This window comes from Natrix helvetica (assembly GCF_964273705.1).
Source record: "Natrix helvetica genome assembly, chromosome: 7".
Lineage (NCBI taxonomy): Eukaryota > Metazoa > Chordata > Lepidosauria > Squamata > Natricidae > Natrix > Natrix helvetica.
The window spans coordinates 72,657,399-72,680,663 of record NC_138558.1 but is presented as its reverse complement, the minus strand read 5'-3'; the positions used below and the strand labels follow the sequence as shown (position 1 = coordinate 72,680,663).

The window sequence follows — 23,265 nt, the reverse complement described above, 5'->3', positions numbered from 1 at the left end:
GCCACCTCCAGACCTGAGGGCTGTTGACTCTCCATCTGAGGGCTGATGGATGCCCCAGGCTCCGCCTTTCTCTCTCTCTCTCTCTCTCTCTCTCTCTCTCTCTCTCTCTCTCTCTCTCTCTCTCTGCCAGCTCCATTCCCTTTTCCCCCTTGAAGCTCTAAGGTTGCCTCGATGCTGACAATGGTACTGAATAAAAGGACTTATGAGCATTTTTCACACTTATGACCATTGAAGCCATGGTCACGTAATTTACATTCAGATGCTTGATGACCGACTCACATTTATGATGGTCGCAGTGTCCCAGGGTCATGTGATCCTTTTTGCAACCTTCTGACAAGCAAAATGTCAGAGTGCACAAAGTGTGATTATGTGAGAGAACCCAGGAGTAAATACAGAATATATACAAAGAATATATACATACACATACTCTAGTCAGACCTCAAACAAACAGCAATTACAGCACGGAAGCACGCACAGAGAGAGAGATATGCCTCTAACAGGGCGTCTTCTTATTACAGGCTCTTAAAGTGATATCAGCCCAAAAACCTTGCTGACTGCGTTACATCATTGTAGCAGCTGGTCTGCTCTTAAATCTTTACCCTGACACAAAGTCAATGGGGAAGCCAGATTCACTTAACAGTGGGGTGACTAACTTAACGATTACAGTAGTTCACTTAACAAATGTGGCAAGAAAAGTCATAAGATGGGGTAAACTTAGTTAATACATTTCTCACTTAACATCAGAAATTTTGAGCTCAATTGTGGCTGCACGTTGAGGACTACTTGTACATCAAAAATGGTTGTGGGAACTGGGTCTGTCTAGTGTAATGAAGAGAAGGACTAGGAGTAATTTGATAGTAGTCTTCCAGTATTTGTCACAGAGAAGAAGGGGTGGACCTATTCTCCAAAATATCTGACAGCAGGACAAGAAGTAATGGTTAGAAGCCTATCAAAGAGAGATCCAACCTGGAACTAGCAATAGCACTTAGACTTATATATCGCTTTAGACCCCTCTCTAAGTGGTTTACAGAGTCAGCCTATTGCCCCTCAACAATTTTGGGTCCTCATTTTACAGACCTCGGAAGGATGGAAGGCTCAGTCAACCTTGACCCTTGAAATAAGCACTTGGCCTTATTTTCGGGGAGGTCTTATTATTTTTGAGGTGCAGGAGGCGGCGAGCGTGGTCACCTCATGGCTGCTGCTGGGTTGCAATATTTTCAGGGAGGGCTTATTTTAAGGGAGAGACTATTTTAGGGCATGCGCTCAAAAGCTCGATTGGGCTTATTATCCGGGGAGGTCTTAATTTCAGGGAAACAAGGTATCATTCGATCTACAGTTATATTCTCTTTCATCTGTTTGCTGGTTGTTTTCACCAGTGGAAAGTCACAGACGGACAATTCTAGATGCTATTAAAAAGGAGTGCATTTCATTAAACTACGCTTGCTTTAAAAAAAATCACGGTTTAAATTCAAGTTTGACCAGTATAAATAATGGTTAGGATTATTCTAAAGGACCTCGGGCAGGAAAATTGGTATGGTATTAAATTATAACACAAGCACGAAGAATATATGACCAAGTGGCCTGGAGGAAGCATTCTCATTTTAAAACTAAAAGTCTGAACATAAAGGAAGTTGTTTTTGATTAGAAGGCTTTAAATCTTGAAAATTCATAAATGTTTATACCAATGGTGAAATTCATTTTTTTTTACTACTGGTTCTGTGGGCGTGGTGTGGCTTGGTGGGCGTGGCTTGGTGGGCGTGGCAGGGGAAGGATACTGCAAAAACTCCATTTCTACCCCATTCTGGGGCCGGCCAGAGGTGGGATTTGCCGGTTCTCCGAACTACTCAAAATTTACACTACCGGTTCTTCAAACTACTCAAAAGTTCTGCTACCAGTTCTCCAGAACCTGCTGGATTTCACCCCTGGTATATACCCACATTTTCTGGAGTATAAGACACTCTGAAGCCATGATGGTGAAACAATGGCACATGTGCCACAGGTGGAATGCAGAGCCCTCACTGCAGGCATGGTAACCATCGTCGAAGCCCAGCTCCACCACGCATGCACGCATGCCTTCTGCCGGCAAGCTGGCCTTTGAGTCTCTGCTGTGCATGTGTGAGGGCGGGGCACATGCGGGGGACACTCACACACAGGGAGGCAGGGCACATGTGTGGGAGGAGCTTGCATTCCATTTGGGGGGTTCCCATGCATGAATGTGTGCCCCCCTGCACCCTGTTTTGGGCCTGGAAAGCTGCCTGCACCAACCTGAAAGCCAAAACGGGGCACGGGGGGGGCACAAGCATGGATGCATGCATGCACGGGAGGGAGGGGTGTATGCAAGGTGGAATGGGGTGCACATGCAGGGGCGCTTGCATTGCATTTTTGGGTTTCACTTTGGCCACTCGACACCAAAAAGGTTAGCTATCACTGCTCTGGAGTATAAGACACACCTAGCTTTTTCGGGGAAGGAAAACAAGAAAAAAAATCTGCCTCTGCCTCCCAGCATCCATCCGGTATTCATCTGTTGCGCCCCATTTGCTACACCCCGTTTTCTGCCCCCATAAGCCACTGCAGCCCATGCAGACAAACAGGCCACGGCCCATTTGCTGACGTGTCCTGTTTGTCAATCTATATTTGCCACCACCCATTCACTGCCACGCTCATTCTAGAACAGCTAATTGGCATTTTACCACCAACTCCCCTCCCCTCCTGCCGCAACATTTGCTGTACAAGGTGCACCAAAATTTTCACCCACTTTTAGGGAGAGGGGGAAGTGTGTCTTATACTCCAAAAACGGTAACATCTATGAATTGTCTTGTAATTTTACATTTGCAGAACCATCTCCTTTAAGGAGCAGAGAACATCACAACAATGTTACTCTCTAAATAGCACGAGTGGTATTTATTTATTATTTAACAAGTTGTGCTAAAACAGAGTTCTTACCCTATAAGAATTGAAATTCATTTCAGTAAAGAGAGAAGTAAAGCAATTCAGTAAAGAGAGAAGTAAAGCAATTGAGCCCGATGTTTATGTTGCTAAGCGAGAAATTTGTTAAGTGAGCTTTGCCCTGTTTTACGACTTTTCTGGCCACATACGTTCAGAGAGTTGCTGTGGTTGTAAAATTAGGAACACGGTTGTTAAGTGAATCTGGCTTCCCCCATTGACTTTGCTTGTCAGACGGTCGCAAAAGGGGATCACATGACCCAGGGACAATGTAACCGTCATAAACGTGAGTCAGTCATCAGGCATCACAATGTAAATCACATGACAAGCATAAGATAGGCAAAAGTGCCTCTTTCAGCCTCTTTGTGTGAGTCTAAAATAAAGTTGAGCCTGCTTTAAGAGACTTGTCAACTTTAATGAGTCAAATGCTTTTTCTTGTCTATCGGCAACTTCAAGAATAAGGCAACCAACAGGTGAAGTGATCTAGAGAAAGCTCCAACTACATCTTAAAATAAAGCAGAGAAGTAATCTTCAATTATCCCAAAGGTGCTTTTTTTTTCAGGAGGCAACTGGACTTCCTTTATTTTTTCTTTGAAGACATTTCGCTTCTCATCCAAGAAGCTTCTTCAACTCTGGACGGTCTTCAAAGAAAATACAAGGAAGTCCAGCTGAAAAAAGCACCTTTGGGACAACCATGATCTGGATGACTGATTATCTCTACAGACTTTTAGTCTTCAGTTTTAGTCTTTAAAAGATTAACTCTTTAAAGACTTTAAGTCTTTAAACTGTTTAGGTTTAAAACAGTAAGGGAGAAAAAAAAATTAACAGGAGGGCTGTGGGCTTTTTACCTTCTTTGCCACCTCCGCTAATAAAAATGTTTTCCCGGTGCAGGGCCCCCCATAGACGATAAGAGGGTTAAGATGGCCCAGTTTCTTCGGCAGGAGGTATTTACGCATGACAGTTCTGGCCTCACATCTATATTCGTAGAAGGAAGAGTAGGTTCTACACAGAGACGAATGTTGCAGGACTTCATCATAAATCCAGTCCGTCTCCATGTCAAAATTCTGTTGGACGGTTGCTTGAATGATATCAATCATGTCTTCATAGAACTGTTTGCCGAGACCTTCAATGTAGTGGCTCTCCACTTCTTGGGTGTAACCGTACTTGATGTCACAATGTGTAACGGAGGTGTAGACTCTCAAGTTGGACGAAGCCACAATGGTAGGTACAAATTCGTCCCTGAGTCGGATGAGTTTTTCAAGCGCCTCAGGATCCCTCAGAAACTTCCCACCGCTGCGAAACACGTCCATATATTTATCCATCTCGGGGATTTTCACGAAACGTTCGATATTGGCAATCTTCCGGATGTAACAAACACACTTCTTCAAAAAAGCCGGGGTTTGTTTTCCTAGGGCGAAATCAAACTCGTCTTCGATAGCTAAGAGAAGAGAAAGGGGGGGAGAGGAGAAATAAGAGAACATCTAAAGATTGTGTAGAATAAAGTCAAATCTGCTGCGCGGAATCCAAATTTACTAGGCTGTATCAAAAGTGATTTTTTTTCAAGAAGCAACAGGACTGTTTTTTCTTTGAAGATGTTTCGCTTCTCATCCAAGAAGCTTCTTCAGCTCTGACCGAATGGTGAGGAAGCTCCTGCGGTTAGCTGGGGGAATTTTTGGGACTTGAAGTCCTAGAATTTAAAATTCCTGAGATTGGTTGGGGAAATTCTAGGAGTTAAAGTCCCAGAACCTAATGTTCCTGAGTATGGCTGGGAAAATTCTGGGAGTTTAAGATCCATCTTAAAGTTCTTGAGATTGATTGGGAAAATTCTGGGAGTTGAAGTCCACCCATCTTAAAAGTTCCTGAGCTTGGCTGCAGGAATTCTGGGAGTTGAAGTCCACCCAACTTAAATGTCTATGGAGCTTCTCAGTCATCCAGGTCATGGTTGTCCCAAAGGTGCTTTTTCAAGAGGCAACTAGACTTTATTGGGGGTTTTTTGAAGACATTTTGCTTCTCATCCAAGAAGCTTCTTCTGCTCTGACTGGATGGTGGGGAAGGGAAGGGTTTATACTCCTTGCAGACAGCTGGTCATTTGCATCCTTTTAGAGAGTCTTTGAGGCCACTTGGAGGTTTATCTGTGTCCTCAGGGTCACCTGAGTAGTACAAATGGGTGTGGAGCCTTCTTGGAACTGTTGAAAGGACTGTGTTGTAGACTGGAGAAAGCTGAAGAAGATTCCTGGATGAGAAGCGAAACGTCTTCAAAAAAATCCCAGAAAGTCCAGTGCAGTGATGTGCGGTGAGGTTTATGGCTGGTGAGGCTGGTGACGTCATCAGGAAGACGGGGAACGGGACCATGTGTGCAGGAGGCTGAGGCAGCCTCAGCCTCCTGCACACGTGGTCCCGTTCCCCGCCTTCCTCAGTCAACATGAAGGGGACCGTGGAGCGTGCTCCGTGGTCCCGCAGCTCACGCTCTACGGTCCCTTCATGTTGACTCAGGAAGGTGGGGAATCGGACCACGTGTGCCTTTTCCCTTTCCCCTTTTTTCCTTTTCATGATGAGAGCGGTGAGGCTCTGCCTCCCCTGCCTCCCCTGCCCGCACGTCCCTGGTCCAGTGGCCTCTTGAAAAAGCACCTTTGGGACAACCATGACTGAGAATCTCCACAGACATTTAGGCTGTATCAAACTCTATCAAGCTTCTCTAATTGTTTCCCCATATTCTATTCTTGGGGCCAGGAAGACAAAGCCAGTTATGCTCTAGGTAGGTAGTCCTTTTCTTACAACCGTTCATTTAGTGACCGTTCAAAGTTACAACAGCACTGGAGAAAGTGACTTATGACCATTCACACTTACGACCATTGCAGGATCCCCATAGTCACGTGATCAAAACTCAGATGCTTGGCAACGGATTCGTATTTATGTCCTGGGGGTCACCGTCCAACAAGCAAGATCAATGAGGAAACCAGATTCACTCAGCCACTATGTTGGCAGCTTAACAATGGTAGTGGTTTGCTTAACAACGGTGACAAGGGAGGTCGCACAATCAGACAAAGCTCATTTTAACAAATGCCTGACTCAGCCACAGAAATGTGAGGCTCTCATCCAGTGGTGCGTTTCACATTTTGTTACCACCGGTTCGCCACATCGCTTTGCTCGTGTGCGCCCCTTCCACACATGCACCTGGCCTAAAGAATCGGGCCTAAATAGGATGGCATAGAGCCGGGGCGGGTGAGCGGGTGGCATTCAGCCGGTTTGGAACAGTTTGCCCAAAATCGTGATTTCCACTACCACTCTGGGCGAACCGGTCCGAACGAGCTGAATACCACCTCTGCTCCGATCAGAACTGAGGAAGCTTCTTTGGTCGAACTGAGGAAGGTTCTTCAGCCGGTTCGGACCAGTTCGCCCGAACCGGCTGAATACCACCTCTGCTCTGATCAGAACTGAGAAAGGTTCTTTGGGCGAACCGGTCCGAACCGGCTGAATACCACCTCTGCTCTGATCAGAACTGAGGAAGCTTCTTCGGGTGAACCGGTCCGAACCGGCTGAATACTACCTCTGCTCTGATCAGAACTGAGAAAGGTTCTTTGGGCGAACCGGTCCGCACCGGCTGAATACCACCTCTGCTCTGATGAGAACTGAGGAAGCTTTTTTGGGCGAACCAGTCCGAACCGGCTGAATACCACCTCTGCTCTGATCAGAATTGAGAAAGGTTCTTTGGGCGAACCGGTCCGAACCGGCTGAATACTACCTCTGCTCTGATCAGAAATGAGGAAGCTTGTTGCGATGAGAAGCGAAACCTCTTCAACGAAAAACCAGAAAGTCCAGTGGCCTTTTATATAAAAAAAAGCACCTTGGGGATGGCTTCTATTGTGGTCGTAAGCTGAGGACTACCTCTGCAGTGCCTTTTCTATCTCTTCATCGTTTCAGGAGTAGGGTGAAGAGACCCAATTTAGGAACATTAATACCTGCGACGAAGAATCACATGCCATTAGTGGCTACGGTTCAAATCTAAGGCAATCGATTTCCTTTTTTTCCTTCTTTTTTTGCACATACTTCCCTGATCAGGTTGCAATCCTATCTCAGCATTTATCTGTCTACGCACTGGTGTGCCTGGATTTCATGTTTACCAGAGGAAAGATATCTCTTTGCTTGACTGTGTTTCATTTTCCCCTTTTCATACAGTATCTTCACGGCTGTCTTAAACATCACCTTAATTTCTTCTGATATCTCCTGCCATTTGCTCTCACTGACAGGGTTGCAAGAGGCTTCCATCTTTAAAGCAACAAAGAAGAAAGACAAAAAGAAGAAAAAAGAAAAGATCAGTGCCAGGGTTTCGACAATCGCAAAACGCAGGCCCAAACGCATGTGGATAAAATTAACTTGGAAGGGTTTTATGTGTTTAATACAGGGGTGTCAAACTCAAGGCTGGATCCGGCCTGCAGGGTGCTTAAATCTGGCCCGTGGGCCCTGCCTGCAAATATGAAAGAAACGGCCCATGGTACCTCTGCTGGGCAAAATAGGCCGCGGGCAGGGGTGGGTTGCTCCCGACATTACTGCCGGTTCGGTACGGGCAAATTTTTTGCGCTCTGTGCACGTGCACATTTGCACCAAAAAATAGGTCTGCGTAAGCGTAAAATAAAAAAGGGAAAAAATTAAATGTATGTGGTTACAATTGCTCTGTGTATGCGCTTAATCGAAAATCAAGATGGTAGCCCCGTAGGAGAACCGGTTTGTAGGCGTGGCAGGCCTGGGTCGCTGCCGGTTCCAGCGACCCAGGCTGCCAAATCACTACCGGCCGAACCGGTCCAAACTGGTAGCAATCCACCTGTGGCTGCAAAGGGGGGGGGGCTGCGTGCGCTGCTTGCCATCACCCGTTTTTGGCCTCCCCGGGTCTACCAGCACTCTGCCCACCATGGTCCTATGCAGCCACTCCCACCGTGATCAGGCCCCCCTGGCCATTCCCACCTCCCCCCCCCCGCCCTCCGAGGTCAAACGCAGCCCTGATGTGGCCCTCAATAAAATTGAGTTTTCCACCCCTGGTTTAATACGTTTGTTTATTAAATTTATTTGCCGCCCTCCTGCTTTCGTAAAAATGAAATCCTTCAGGAACGGTATGCATAGTTCCGAAGGAAGGAATATTTATTTTTAAGTGGGGTGCGTATAATTTAAGATAAGTGAGCCCTATTAAGATAACTGATCTCAAGATGGATCAATCAGAACAGAGCTGGAAGGGACCTTGGAGGTCTTCTAGTCCAGCCCTGTGCTCAAGCAGGAGACCATCTACCATTTCAGACAAGTGCCTGCCCAGTCTTTTCTTAAAAACTTCCATGGCTGAAGCACCCACAATTTCTGATGGCAAGCTGATATACAGTAAGTGATTAGTCCACTATAAGATAAGTGAGCAATATTAAGATACCATATTTTTCGAAGTACAAGGCACACCTTTTTCCCTAAAAAAAAAGGCTGAAAATCTGGGTGTTTCTTATACACTGAATACAGCATTTTTTGCCTCCCAAAATTCTGCCCCTTCACCAAAATGGCCGTGCATAGCTTTTTAAAGACTTTCAGAGTGCTCCTGGGAGCTGGGAAGGGCAGAAATGAGCAAAAAAGGGCCATTTCTTGCTCAATTTTGCCCCCCCCCCAGCCCACAGGAGCCTCCTAAAGGCTATTATCCATGCCCTTTTTTTTTGACAAAAAACAAGCCCTTTTTTGCAAAAAACGGGCCATTTTGGGGAGGTTTGCAGAGTGCAAAAACTTTTTTTTTTAAAAAAATTGCCTATTCAAAACCTTGGCCCATCTTATACTCTGAAAAATAAAGTAAGTGCTCTCAATACAGCCAAGATAAAACTTTGCTATTTTAATTGGGGAGGACCCAAAATACACACACTTTTATCTTTGCTGCACTGTTAGCGGGGGCATAAATTTTTTGATAACAGGTAAGAAACTGTACGGCAGATATTCAGAGTAAATAGAGGCTTGTAGAAGTGAGCTATACAAGCCTCGATTACAATGACTGTATGTCATTCTCTTGTTCATACCACTTATATACACACACCGGGGCCAGGAATACCCACAACCAGCCACAAATACAACCCATAAGTTAATACAGACAGTCCTCGACTTACAACAGTTCATTTAGTGACTGTTCAAAATGACGATGGCACTGAAAAAAGGGACTTATGGCCATTTTTCACACTTATGACCAGGGGCGAGTTGCCGCCAGTTCTCAACCTGCGCACAACACAATAGAATACAGTGAACTGAACACATGCAGTCACTGGAAATCAAAATGGCGGGGGCTCGGCAGTAGTGAGGGAAGTGGTTCAGGGCTGGGTCGCTGCCGGTTCTGTGGCCCAGCTCTGAATTCCACTATTGGTTCGGTCAAATTGGGTCGAACTGGGAGCAACGCACCTCTGCTTATGATCATGGCACCTTCGCCATGGTTATTCGATTTACATGTGGATGCTTGACCACTGACTCACATTTATGACGGTTGCAGTGATCCCCTATTGTCTGGCAAAGTCAATAAGGAAGCTATATTCACTTAACAACCATGTTACTAATGTATAACCACTGCAGCGGTTCACTTAACAAATGTGGCAAGAGAAGTCGTAAAATGGGGCAAAACTCACTTAACAAATGTCTCACTTAACAATGTAAATTTTGGGGTTCAATTGCGGTTGTTAAGTTGAAGAGTACCTGTATTGATTTAAAGGTAAAGGTTCCCCTCGCACATATGTGACAGTCGTTCCCGACTCTAGGAGGCGGGGCTCATCTCTGTTTCAAAGCCGAAAAGCCAGCGCTATCTGAAGACGTCTCCGTGGTCATGTGGCCGGCATGACTAAACAGCGAAGGCGCACGGAACGCTGTTACCTTCCCATCAAAGGGGGTACCTATTTTTCTACTTGCATTTTTACGTGCTTTCGAACTGCTAGGTTGGCAGAATCTGGGACAAGGAACGGGAGCTCAGTCAGTTACGCGGTGCTAGGGATTCAAACCGCTGAACTGCCGACCTTTCTGATCGACAACCTCAGCGTCTTAGCCACTGAGCCATCGCGTCCTTAATATTTAGTAGGGAATAACAAATACAAGGCATACAGAAATGTTATTTATGTTTAAAGAAATACTCTTTAGCTTCTGATACATTGCTTTGTCAAGATTGTTTCTGAATGTGACCCACAAAAGACATTTAATCAAAAATTATTTGCTGTTCCAGAAATAAATGCATCAGGTTCTAATTGCAAAAAAAGGAGGTGGGGTTGCAAATATCACACTTTTTAAATTATTTACATTTACAGTGCGAGCCTTACGGGAAAGCACTTGTAATATTTCAGCTTCAGAGAACAGATGTGAGTGCAACTGATTCTTGTTTTGTTGAACAAAAAAAACCCTTCAGGAACAATGCACACAAATTCAAAGGAAGACATTTGTTTTTAAAAAATGATGCTCTTATTCCAGGGGTGTCCAAACTTGGCAACTTTAAGACTTTGGACACCCCTGGCTTATTCAAAGTTGTTACCGTGGTCTACACATGGGATGAAAAATGGCATTAGAAAGTAAGGATGGGTTTTAGGAAAATATTCCACTGACTGAAGATCATTACAAGTCACTAGACTGGAGTGGCACGGTGGCCTAGAGATGGAGCTCTTGCCTCACAATCCGGAGGCTGTGAGTTCAATCCTGGGTAGATCTTTCTACCCGAGTAGAGGCAGATATTTCTCTCTCTGGGCACAATGAGAATATATCTGCCGAACAAAACTCCGCATTGGTGACAGGAGGAGCATCTGGCCATTAAAACACCCTGCTAGCTCCATTCCGTTGCCCAGATTCCACCCCACGAGGGATTATGGGGTTGTTAAATGACGATGATGATTGCAAGTTAATAGATTGAGATGTGGTGGCTTACCGTATTTTTTGGAGTATAAGACGCACCTTTTTCCCTCAAAAAAGAGGCTGAAAATCTGGGTGCATCTTATACACTGAATATACAGTATTTTTGGCCTCCTGAAACCTTGCACCCTTTACAAAAATGGCCATGCATAGCCTTTAGGAAGCTTCCAGAATGCTCCTGGGGGCTGGGGAGGGCACAAATGAGCAAAAAAACAGGCCTTTTTTTGCCCCCCCATCCTTCAAGAGCACTCTATAAGCCTCCTAAAGGCTATTCATGCCCCCCCCTTTTTTACAAAAAGGGCCAATTTTCATGAAAAATAGGCTGTTTTGGGGAGGTTTGCAGAGTGCAATTTTTTTTTAAAAAAATTTGCCTCTTCAAAATCTTGTTGCATCTTATACTCTGAAAAATATGGTAAATGTCTTCTAAATAAAAACAACACAATAAAAGTTTGTTTTTTAAAAAAATATATTACTTTTGGAAGACTCTCAAAAGACAAACGATTAGCAATGAGAGAAAAGGGATTATAAGGTTGTTCTTGACTTATGACCACAATTGAGCCCAAATTTTCTGTTGCTAAGTGCAACATTTGTTAAATGAGTTTGCCCCATTTTACGACCGTTTCTTGCCACAGCTGTTAAGTGAATCACTGTAGTTGTTCAATTAGTCAAATTGTTGTTAAGCGAATCTGGCTTCCCCATTTGAGTTGGCTTGTCAGAAGGTCGCAAAAGGGAATCACGTAACCCCGGGACACTGCAACCGTCATAAATATGAGTCACTTGCCAAGCTTCTGAATGTTGATCACGTGACTGTGGGGATGCCACAACAGTAGTAAGTGTGACAACTGGTCACAAGTCACTTTTTTCGGCACCAAACTCACAGGAGGCTGTGAGTTCGATCCCAGGTAGAGGCAGATATTTTTCTCTCTGGGCACAATGAGAATACATCTGCTGAACAAAACTCCTCCTTGGCGACAGGAAGGGCATCTGGCCATCAAACACTGTGCTAGCTCCATTCAGTTGACCAGACTCCGCCTCGATAGGGATTATGGGGGTCATTAAAAGACGATGATGACTAAATGAACTGTGGCTAAATTGAAGTCTATTTGTATGGCAAAGACTCACGAAGGGCTCAATAAACAATCTAATCCTGAGATTGGGAGCATAGCCAATTTTTCAAAGATTTGCTAAACCCTTTTTGGATAGGAGGAAATGGAATTTGATACAAAACAGGAGTATGGACTGAGAAATGTGTTGTGTGGCTATGTGACTAAGTCACCATGCCAATTCTAGGATAAAACCCTAGGTGGGTTTTATTTAAACCAATAATTTCAAGACTTCCCAAAATAAACTTTCTTTAAACTTTCTTGATCTTTATGTTCTGTTTTCATTTGCAAGTCTCCAGACGGCTTGTAAAAACATTAATGCGGTCTAGTTATGCGTGAACAAACCACACAGCTCTGCTGGCTGGGGAATTCTGGGAGTTGAAGTCCACAAGTCTTAAAGTTCCCAAGTTTGGACACCCCTGGTATATACCATACTTTATTGTACCTAAGAAGCAAAATGTACATTTCTAGCCACTTTCCCATAGAAAAATTCGACTCCCAATCTAGGGCTGAACACTACTTTTCCTATCCCATCTGTTTCCTTTCTGAATATTGTCTCCATGGCAACAATCAGCAGGGAGGGACAGGGTTTGGCATGAACTCTTCATGATGGAAAGTTTCCATGGCAACTCTCCCATGCTGTTCTTTCCTCCTCATCCCTCCCCCTCCCCAGGTCTGATAACTTGAAGGACATCTACACATAAAACAAGAAAGTTGGATGGTCGGGTGAAGGAATGAGTAGTTTCACTGAGTGAAGTACGCCCAGCCTATTGAAGAGAAGGATTAGGGACAGAGGTGGGTTACTACGGGTTTGGCCAAACTAGTAGTAGCTTGGCAGCCTGGGTCGCTGGAACCGGCAGTGACCCAGGCCTGCCACGCCATAGGGGCCGGCATCTTGTTTTTTCCTTCTGTGCAAGCTCAGAACAATTTTGCGCGGGGCGCATCTCTGAGCAAACTGGAAGTAGCGGCAGCCGGAACCCAGCCCTGATTAGGGAGGACATGATGATGTTCTTCCAGTACTTGTGGGGCGGTTGACTTATTCTACAAAGCACCACAGGACAGGTCAAGAAGTTAAAGAGAGAAGCAACCGAGAACTAAGGAGAAATTTCCTGGCGGTGGGAACAATTAATCAGTGGAACGGCTTGCCTTCAGAAACGGTGGGTGCTCCATCACTGGAGGTTTCCAAAAATAGAACGGGACAACTCGCCACAGCCATCTCACCACACTTAATTCACCACAGCCACTTCATCATGGCCAACCAACCTCGGCCATCTCGTTATGGTCCTCTTGTAGCAGCCAACTCACCATGGGACAGCTTGCCAGGGCCAGCTCAGCATACGATGACAAAGGTAAAGGTTCCCCTCTGTGCTAGTCATTCCCGACTCTAGGGGGCGGTGCTCATCTCCGTTTCAAAGCCGAAGAGCCAGCGCTGTCAGAAGACATCTCTGTGGTCATGTGGCCGGCATGACTCAACGCCGAAGGGGCACGGAATGCTGTTCCCTTCCCACCAAAGGTGGTTTCTATTTTTCTACTTACATTTTTACATGCTTTCAAACTGCTAGGTTGGCAGAAGCTGGGACAAGTCACAGGAGCTCACTCCATTACATGGCGCTAGGGATTCGAACCACTGAACTCTCTGATCGACAAGCTCAGCGTCTTAGCCACTGAGCCACTGAGCCATCCCTTATAGGATAACTAGTTGCGGATAATTCAAAGCACTAAATGTTCTCTCCCTCTTTTTTTTTTTTACCTTATTTCCAATATCAAAAATGGAACCGTCGAAGGAACAGTGGCAAATAACATAAATCGTCGTGGTTTATCCCACGTGGAATTGTCTGTGGCGAGCATGTCCTGGGGCAAGTTGGCCGTGGTGAGATGGGCCATGGCAGGTTGGCTGTGGAACAATGGCCCCGGTGAGTTAGTCGTGACGAGATGGCTATGGCGCGTTGATTGTAGCAAGATGGCCGTGGCGAGTTGTCCTGGACCCTTTCAAAATTATTGGACTGGGCTAGTATCAGGTCTCCTGCCTTAAGCAGGGGGTTGGATTAGAACATGCTGGCTGGGGGAGCAGCTATGCTGGCTGGGGGATTCTGGGAGTTGAAGTCCACAGGACTTAAAGTCACCAAGTTTGAGAAACACTGGATTAGAAGACCTGTGAGGTCTTCTCCAGACCTAGAATTCTATGAGTGGGAATTTAGATCTGAAAAAGTATAAATTCTCTTAGTTTTCATGCTTGAGTTTCTAGGAAGTGACAAGATTTAGCCAGGAACTTCCTGGATCAGCGACGGCTAACCTTTTTGTACTCGTGTGCCGAAAGCTTTTGTCATAATGCAACGCATGTGTGCAGCCCCCTGTGCTCTGCCTCCCCCAGTGCATGCGTGCGTGACACCCCCCCTGCCCCGTTTTGGGCCTAGTAGGCCTCCCTAAAGCCTCCTGGGACCAAAAACGGGGTGTGGGGATTGTGCTGCACCCCCATGCTCCCCCCGCCCCCATGCATGCGTGCATGACCCCCACCGAGCGACAGCTCATGTGCCCGCAGATAGGGTGCTATGTGCCACCTGTGGAATGCATGCTATAGGCTGGCCATCACAGTCTTAGAACTTTTCTGATAACCCAATTACAAGCTCAAAACGATTTTCTTTCTTGTAATTGACCAAACATCTACACAATTTCACCCGAAGAGGTGTTCTGTTTGAAATACAAATACGGTTGTTGGCAGATGATATTAAAACCACTTTTTCAGTAAGCTCAACCACACCCTTCCACGTATTGGTCTTCAGAAAGCAATGTAAGAAAAGAACTCTGAAAAGATCTGCAATTATATTGTATCCAAACTCCATAACTGAAGAGTGGGACAATTTATTCCTATAATGACCAATTCTTCTCTTGATTGTCAGGGAGAAGGTTGAGTAGAATTGGTTCTAATTCTGTCTGCATGATGGGCCCTTGCCTGCTTAGAAGTGGATTATCACAAACTGTTTATTACATTTAACAGTTGATTGGCATCCATCTCCATAAACCAGTGCAGCTTTTGAACGTTTTTATGTACTGTATTTTTCGGAGTATAAGATGCACATTAGTTTTTGGGGAGGAAAAGAAGAAGAAACAGAATGTCTACCAGCATCCATGGTATTCAGCTGACACATGGTAACAAGGTCAGCCAATGAATGGGCAGAGCAACTAAGTCAGCCAATGAGGGCTATTTGGATGCTGAAATTTGCTGTGTGAGCAACAAGGAGACAGGAAGGAGCCTGGCTTAGCCGAGAACTGAAAGTGAAACTGCTTGTGTTTTGCTTGTATTGACTGCTACCTTGGAAAACCTGCTTTTGGTAATGTATTGTATATTATTATTATTTTGAATCCTGCTGAATCAGTTACTTGTGTGTGCTTTCTGAATGTGATTGCTGCTGCAAACTCTGACCATCCAGGTCAGCTTCAGCACTTATTGCAGCCTGATTCAGCACAGCTGATTGGCGAGTGGATCGGACTGCAGAATACCTCCAATCAGCTGTCCTAGGCTGCAGGGATTGCCACAGACCATCGCTGCCTCTATGCCACACATTTTTGGTCTCTGGTGGGGGTGGGGGATGGGACTACATTCGGTGTATAAGACTCAGTCAAATTTTCACCCTCTTTTTGTGATCTTCTCAACTAACGCGAGCAACCTGTTGGGAGTTAAGTAAGGAACAACCGAATTCAAGGGGATGTTGGATTTAGTCTGCTTGTGGCCACATTAGGATTCTAGGCTAAACCCTCTTTTGACTCCGCCCTCAGACATGTCCTAAATCAGAGGTGTTAAACTCAAGGTCTGGGGGCCAGATGCAACCTGCGGGGTGCTTAGATCTGTCCCACGGGGCTGCTTTGGAAACAGTGAAGGACGAGTCCGCTGTGCCTCTGCCAGAGCTCACAAGAGTCATGCACGCTCTCCTGAGCTCAATTTTCACTGGCAGAGGATTGCAAGAGGCCGTCCCAGCCGAAAACGGAACTCAGGAGCCTGTTTTCACTGGCAGAACGCTCGGGCCACCACAGGCACCCCCCGACACAAGGGATGTCATGCTGGCCATGCCCCCTGTCCCCCCCCAGGTCAAATACAACCCTGATGCAGCGCTCAATGAAGTTGGGTATGAGACTCCTGTCCTAAATCAACACCACATGGAGCAGATTTACCATATTGGGATTGCTCTTCAGGATGTCAGGTTTCGGTTTGAGGTAATAAGTTGGGGGCACCGCGTTCTCATCCCGGCAGTAGCACTCTTCCAAAATCTTGGTTTCCAGCTTGGCCTCAACTGCGGCATCCAGAATCATTTCGAATTCTGAGGATTCCACTTCTCCCGGGATGCGGATACTTCCGTATTTTTCTCCCAAAAGGCCCTGTTGTGCACACAACACAGAACAATGGTCAGGAACAATGCTGAGGACATTTTTACTACTGGTTGGGGTGAACCAGTTGCATTTTTACTACCAGTTCAGGCAAACCAGTCCAAACCTGTAGCATTTCACCCCTGGACTATGTCCCATAAAACACAGCTGTTGGGGAGAATGAGTATGACAGACCCAGGAAGCCCTTGACTTATGACCAAAATAGAGCCCAAAATTTCTACCGTTAAGTGTGATATTTGTTAAGTGACCTTCGCCCCATTTTATGATCTTTCTTGGCACAGTTGTTAAGTGAATCACTGCAGTTGTAAAGTTAGTAACATAGTTGTTAAGTGAATCTGGCTTCCCCTATTGACTTTGCTTGTCAGAAGGTCGCAAAAGGGGGTCACCTGATCCGGGACACTACAACCGTCATAAATATGGGTCAGTTGCCAAGTGACTGAATTTTGATCACATAACCATGGGATGTTGCAATGATCGTAAGTGTGAAAAAACAGTCATGAGTCAGACTTAACAAATTAAATTGGAAGGGACCTTGTAGGTCATCTAGTCCAACCCCCCGCCCAAGCAGGAGACCCTACTTTTTCCAGTGCCGTTGTAACTTTGAACGGTCACTAAATGAACTGCTGGAAGTCGAGGATCATCTGTATTTTACAGCAAAATTTATTTTCATTCGATTTAACCTCCTTTCATGTTCTAATTGATGGATGTAAGTCAAAGAGAATTAACTCTTTCATTTCCAAGCTTCCAGTTGTAATGGAGAATCACACAGCACAAAGTAGCACTTTTATTAATGCCTCCTTTCTTTGCAATGGATCTTGATATTCCCACCTAACACATCCTAATTTAAAGAGGGACCTGGTGGCTCAGTAGTTAAGATGCTGAGTTTGTTGATCAGAAAGGTCAGCAGTTCGAATCCCTAGCCGAGGGATTCGAGTGAGCTCCCATTACTTGTCCCAGCTTCTGCCAACCTAGCAATTCAAAAGCACATAAAAATGCAAGTAGAAAAATAGGAACCACCTTTGGTGGGAAGGTAACAGCGCTCCGTGTGCCTTCGGTGTTTAATCATGCCGGCCAAGTGACCATGGAGACGTCTTCGGACAGTGCTGGCTCTTCGGCTTAGAAACAGAGATGAGCACTGCCCCCTAGAGTCGGGAATGACTAGCACATATATGCGAGGGGAACCTTTACCATTACCTTTTGCAATGACATATTCCTGAACCTGGAAATCTAGTTTGTGAGATCGAGCCACCAGATGGCATTATTTCATCTAATAATTTGATTTTTTTTTTAAAAAAAACACCACTGTATTTACACTAACAGAAAATTAGAATATATGATTATTTATGCCAGCAGGTGTGAGACCTAACATGTTAAACAGGTGCTTGGACCAATAATTACATACCCTTGTGCGTTGTTAATATCTCACCATCTGACTTATGGACTTGAAAAAAAACAATTTCTTTTTTTACAAGTTGTGATATACGAAGCCCATTTTTTTTTTCTTCCAGATAAAATCAAATATAGGGCAAAAGGCAAAAACATTAACTTGTCCAGGGCTTCATATTGAGCAAGGATCAGAACCCAAACCCCAATGTATCACCTTTCGACGCATCTCTGAATTACACCTCTCAAAATTATATTGAGCAACTGTAGGAAGTTAGCACCCAGCCCTCTCCTAGGGAAATGAGATATTTTAGGAAATATTGAAAGGGCAGAATATTTCCCCTAAAAGAGAGGAAGAAACTCAGCTCCCCCCACTTTTGTCAACGGGCCATTAAGGCCTGAGCCAGTCTATTCTATACAACAAAGATCTACCTACTTCATGCAGATCCATGATAGGAATCCCCAAACCCTTTCATTACATCATCACCCAGCAAGAGTCAACCAAGGACTCAGGACAGCCTACAGCAGGGGTGTCCAAACTTGGGAACTTTAAGACTTGTGGACTTCAACTCCCAGAATTCCCCAGCCAGCTGGCTGGGGAATTCTGGGAGTTGAAGTCCACAAGTCTTAAAGTTCCCAAGTTTGGACACCCCTGGCCTACAGCGTTGCTCCTGCATGGCCCCATGGGAGTCTGACAGCCAATCAGAATCAAGCTGAAACTCAAAGGCCAAGAGAGAGTATAAATCTTTTTCTCTCTCTTTCTGTCTACCTGTCTCTGTCTGTCTGTCTGTCTGTCTGTCTGTCTGTCTGTCTGTCTGTCTCTCTCTCTCTCTCCCCCATGTGCCTGCCACAAACCATGTGATCCTGTCCACCATTAAACCATCTCTCCAAGCAGTCTGCATGTTTCCAGTGTCTTTTTCCACACTTGGAACTGAACCCAGATGGGCATTTCTTCCAACGCAGCGACAAAGAATGGCCAACGATTATATCCGTTTTTTAAAAAAATAAAATAATTTTTTTTTAAACAACGTTCACTTTTGAAAATATAAAAATTCATTAGCCAAATGTGGCAGGTAATTAGAGTTAGCAGTGAATAAAAGGGACAATCTTGAACCCTTAATATTCAATCCACTAATATTCAATTTATTTTATTCCCAAACATTTAAGTGGGATGAGCACTATTAGAACAGTTATCTAGTGTGACATTCAGCACTTTATAAATAGAGCTGAGTGTTTTACAGAAATTCATTTCTGCAGGTTTCAGGTTTTGAACATTTTTCTTTTTTTACTTTTGGAACCTAAAAAACCGTTTGGCTATGTATTGTTTCTTGGAAGTGGTGCGCGTAGTTAAGTTGCATAGTAATTGCATAGCTAAAAGTCTGTAGAGATCCTCCGTCACCCAGGTCATGGTTGTCCCTAAGGTGCATTTTCAGAAAACACCCTGCAGAAACCACAGCTCCACAATGCAGTCCCTTCAGCAGTGTAGGCCTCCTGAGACAGTAAAAATGACACGCTTAGTCCCCCAAACCCTCTTTTGATTTAAACGGCTGTGAATTATGTTCATTCACAGCCCGTAATGATTCACAAACAGTCTGTGAAGAGTCCGACAGAAGTCTGCCACAGTCTTTCAGGGTAAGACTGATAAGCACCCATCTTAATCTCCCTTGAAATGCTGCCAGAGACCTAATTGCCAATTACTTTTGCAAGGCCAAATAGATCACAGAGTCAAACGGAGTTTCTTTGAGTTTGAACCGACCAGAATGAACCAAATTGCTTCCTGCAAAGCCTCAGCTCCGTTTGCTCCTCTTTTATGTCTTATTATGCCAATCATCTCCAAGCCTTACTCCCAAGTCGCCCTTTTTTCTTAATTGTCCTTGCCTTCTGGAAGCTCTGTGCATGTGCACAGTGGGAACAGGCTCACACTGTTCTTCTGCCTCATTGATATCAGACTCCGAAGGCAGCACATAACTACCAGATGGCCCTGGCCCCCTCTCTGCCTCCGACGCAGAGCCCTCATCCGAGCCTTCCCCGGACTCCAGGACTGGCCCATGTTGTTCCCCAACCTCCTCACTGTCTGACTCTGCTGCCAGCTACACTGGCCATTGACAGACTACAACAAGCAGTTCCAAGAAGGCTCCACACCCATTTGCACTACTCAGGTGACCCTGAGGACACAGATAAACCTCCAAGTGGCCTCAACGACTCTCCAAAAGAATGCAAAGGATCAGCTGTCTGCAAGGAGCATAAATCCTTCCATTCCCCACCATCCGGTCAGAGCTGAAGAAGCTTCTGGGATGAGAAGCGAAACGTCTTCAAAGAAAAAAAAGGAAGTCTAATTGCCTCTTGAAAAAGCACCTTTGGGACTGTTTACCTCCTGAGCATTCTTCACAGTAAGAGTTGTTCAATGATCTTAATTGGTTGCTAATTGTCTTGCAATTAAATCTAGGTTGCTCTCATCTCCTACTCACTTCGTGAAGACACATCACAAACTATGCTTAAGAGGCTGGTTACCATAGTATCATCTTCATAATATCAGTTCAGTCAGAACTGAAGAAACGGCTTGCATGAGAAGCGAAACATCTTCAAACACAAACAAGAAAGTCCAGTTGTCTCTTGAGAAAACACTTTTGGGACAACCATGACCTGGATGACTAAGAACCTCCATAGACCGGGATGTCAAACTCGATTTCATTGAGGGCCACATCAGCATTGTTTGACCTTGGAGGGGGGCAGATTGGACGTAGCCAGGGTGGGTGTGGTCAGCTCAACGTAACTTGTGTCGGGAGGGCCTGTGGTGGCCCGAGCACTCTGCCAGCTCCCGAATTGTGTTTTTGGCTGTGACAGCCTCCTGAAATAATCTGCCAGCAAAAACTTGGCAGAAGCTTGGGGAGAGCCACCCACAGTCCTAGTGAGCTCAGTTTTAGGCTGTGACAGCCTCCTGCAATCCTCTGTGGCTCTCCCGAGCTCCATTTTTGCTGGCAGAAGTACCGCAGACCAGTCCTTTGCTGTTTCCAGGGCTCCCCTGTGGGCCAGATTTAACAATCCCACAGGCCAGATCTGGTCCCCAGGGCCTTGAGTTTGACACCCCTGCCATAGACAGTTCATTTGCACTTCCACATGCTGGCTAGGGAATTCTGGAGGTGGAAATCCACATAACATAAAGTTATCAAAGTTATCCTGCCCTCAGAGGTTATGGAGACTGAATTGATGACTTCTTCCCTGTGACAACCCTTCAAATATTGGGAGATGCCGTCTGCCCTTCGTTACACTAAACATCCTATTTTCCTCAGCCGTTCATTGTATGATGTGATCTCCAGACCTTCTAACATCCATGTTGCTCTTCTCTGTACTCTTTCTAGGGCCTCAGTACCATTTTTTTGGAGGCAATTGAAGGCAATTTTCTAAATGCGACCTCACTAGTATAGCGCCGAGGTGGTATTCAGCAGGTTCTGACCAGTTCTGGAGAATCGGTAGCAGAAATTTTGAGTCGTTCAGAAAACTGGTAAATAGCACCTCTGGCTGGCCACGCCCCCATCTATTCTCTGCCTCCTGAGTCCCAGCTGATTGGGAGGAGATGGGGATTTTGCAGTAACCTTCCCCTGGAGTGGGGAGGGAATGGAGATTTTGCAGTATCCTTCCCCTGGAGTGGGGTGGGAATGGAGATTTTACAGTAATCTTCCCCTGGAGTGGGGAGGGAATGGAGATTTTACAGTATCCTTCCCCTGGAGTGGGGAGGGAATGGAGATTTTACAGTATCCTTCCCCTGGAGTGGGGAGGGAATGGAGATTTTACAGTATTCTTCCCCTGGAGTGGGGAGGGAATAGGGATTTTGCAGTATCCTTCCCTTGGACTGGGGAGGGAATGGAGATTTTGCAGTATCCTTCCCCTGGAGTGGGGAGGGAATGGAGATTTTGCAGTATCCTTTCCGTGGAGTGGGGAGGGAATGGAGATTTTGCAGTATCCTTCCCCTGGAGTGGGGAGGGAATGGAGATTTTGCAGTATCCTTTCCCTGGAGTGGGGAGGGAATGGAGATTTTGCAGTATCGTTTCCCTGGAGTGGGGAGGGAATGGAGATTTTGCAATATCCTTCCCCTGGAGTGGGGAGGGAATGGAGATTTTGCAGTATCCTTTCCCTGAAGTGGGGAGGGAATGGAGATTTTGCAGTAACCTTCCCCTGGAGTGGGGAGGGAATGGAGATTTTGCAGTATCCTTCCCCTGGAGTGGGGAGGGAATGGAGATTTTGCAGTATCCTTCCCCTGGAGTGGGGAGGGAATGGAGATTTTGCAGTATCCTTCCCCTGGAGTGGGGAGGGAATGGAGATTTTGCAGTATCCTTCCCCTGGAGTGGGGAGGGAATGGAGATTTTGCAGTATCCTTCCCCTGGAGTGGGGAGGGAATGGAGATTTTGCAGTATCCTTTCCCTGGAGTGGGGAGGGAATGGAGATTTTGCAGTATCCTTTCCCTGGAGTGGGGAGGGAATGGAGATTTTGCAGTATCCTTCCCCTGGAGTGGGGAGGGAATGGAGATTTTGCAGTATCCTTTCCCTGGAGTGGGGAGGGAATGGAGATTTTGCAGTATCCTTCCCCTGGAGTGGGGAGGGAATGGAGATTTTGCAGTATCCTTTCCCTGGAGTGGGGAGGGAATGGAGATTTTGCAGTATCCTTTCCCTGGAGTGGGGAGGGAATGGAGATTTTACAGTATCTTTCCCCTGCCACATCTACCAAGCCACACCCACCAAGCCACACCCACATAAGTGTTAGTAAAAAAAGTTGAATCTCACCATTGGTACAGTGGTATTATCACTTCCGATGATCTTGATACAATGAAGATCAAGTGAGGCACTAATACCACTCTATCAAGCCTTAATAAGACCACACCTAGAGTACTGCATCCAGTTTTGGTCACCACAACATAAAAAAGATGTTGAGATTCTAGAAAGAGTGCAGAGAAGAGGAACCAGGATGATTAGGGGACTGTAGTCTAAAACATACGATGAATGGTTGCAGGAACTGGGCATGACTAGTCTAGAGAAGAGAAGGACCAGGGGAGACATGATAGCAGTCTTCCAATATTTGAGGGGCTGCCACAGAGAAGAGGGGGTCAAGCTATTTTCCAAAGCACCTGAAGGCCAGAAAAAGAACAATGGATGGAAACTGACCAATGAGAGATTCAACCTGGAAACAAGGAGGAATTTTCTGGCAGTGAGAACAATCAAGCCATGGAACAGAAGTTGCCTTCGGACGTTGTGGGAGCTTCATCACTGGAAGCTTTCAAGAAGAGACTGGACTGCCATTTGTCAGAAATGGTGTAGGGTCTCCTGCTTGGGTGGGGTGCGGGGTTGGACTAAATGACCTACAGAAAAAGGTCTCTTCCAACTCTATTAATCTGTTAATCTGATGCAATCCTTCTGTTGATGCAGCCAAGGAACTGCTTTGGCTGTTTTGATAGTATATACTTAGGTTACTATTCACTTACAAGCAGTGGAAGTGATTTCTCCTTTAGACGTTTATTTAACTTACCATCTAGTAACAATTTTCTAGTAGTATGTCCCTTCAATAGTACACTATGAATTTT

At 45.5% G+C, this 23,265-nt stretch overlaps 1 protein-coding gene across 1 annotated transcript in view; it reads right to left on the bottom strand.

Moving 5' to 3' along the window:
* Positions 1–23,265, bottom strand: part of NWD2 (NACHT and WD repeat domain containing 2) — an 88,214-nt gene that overhangs the window by 5,797 nt on the left and 59,152 nt on the right. The window contains exons 4-6 of the mRNA XM_081959807.1: positions 16,098–16,301; positions 7,065–7,209; positions 3,792–4,381 (exon numbers count right to left, since the gene is read on the bottom strand). Of these exons, the coding sequence (XP_081815933.1) occupies positions 3,792–4,381; positions 7,065–7,209; positions 16,098–16,301 (939 nt within the window). The remainder of the gene's footprint in view (positions 1–3,791; positions 4,382–7,064; positions 7,210–16,097; positions 16,302–23,265) is intronic.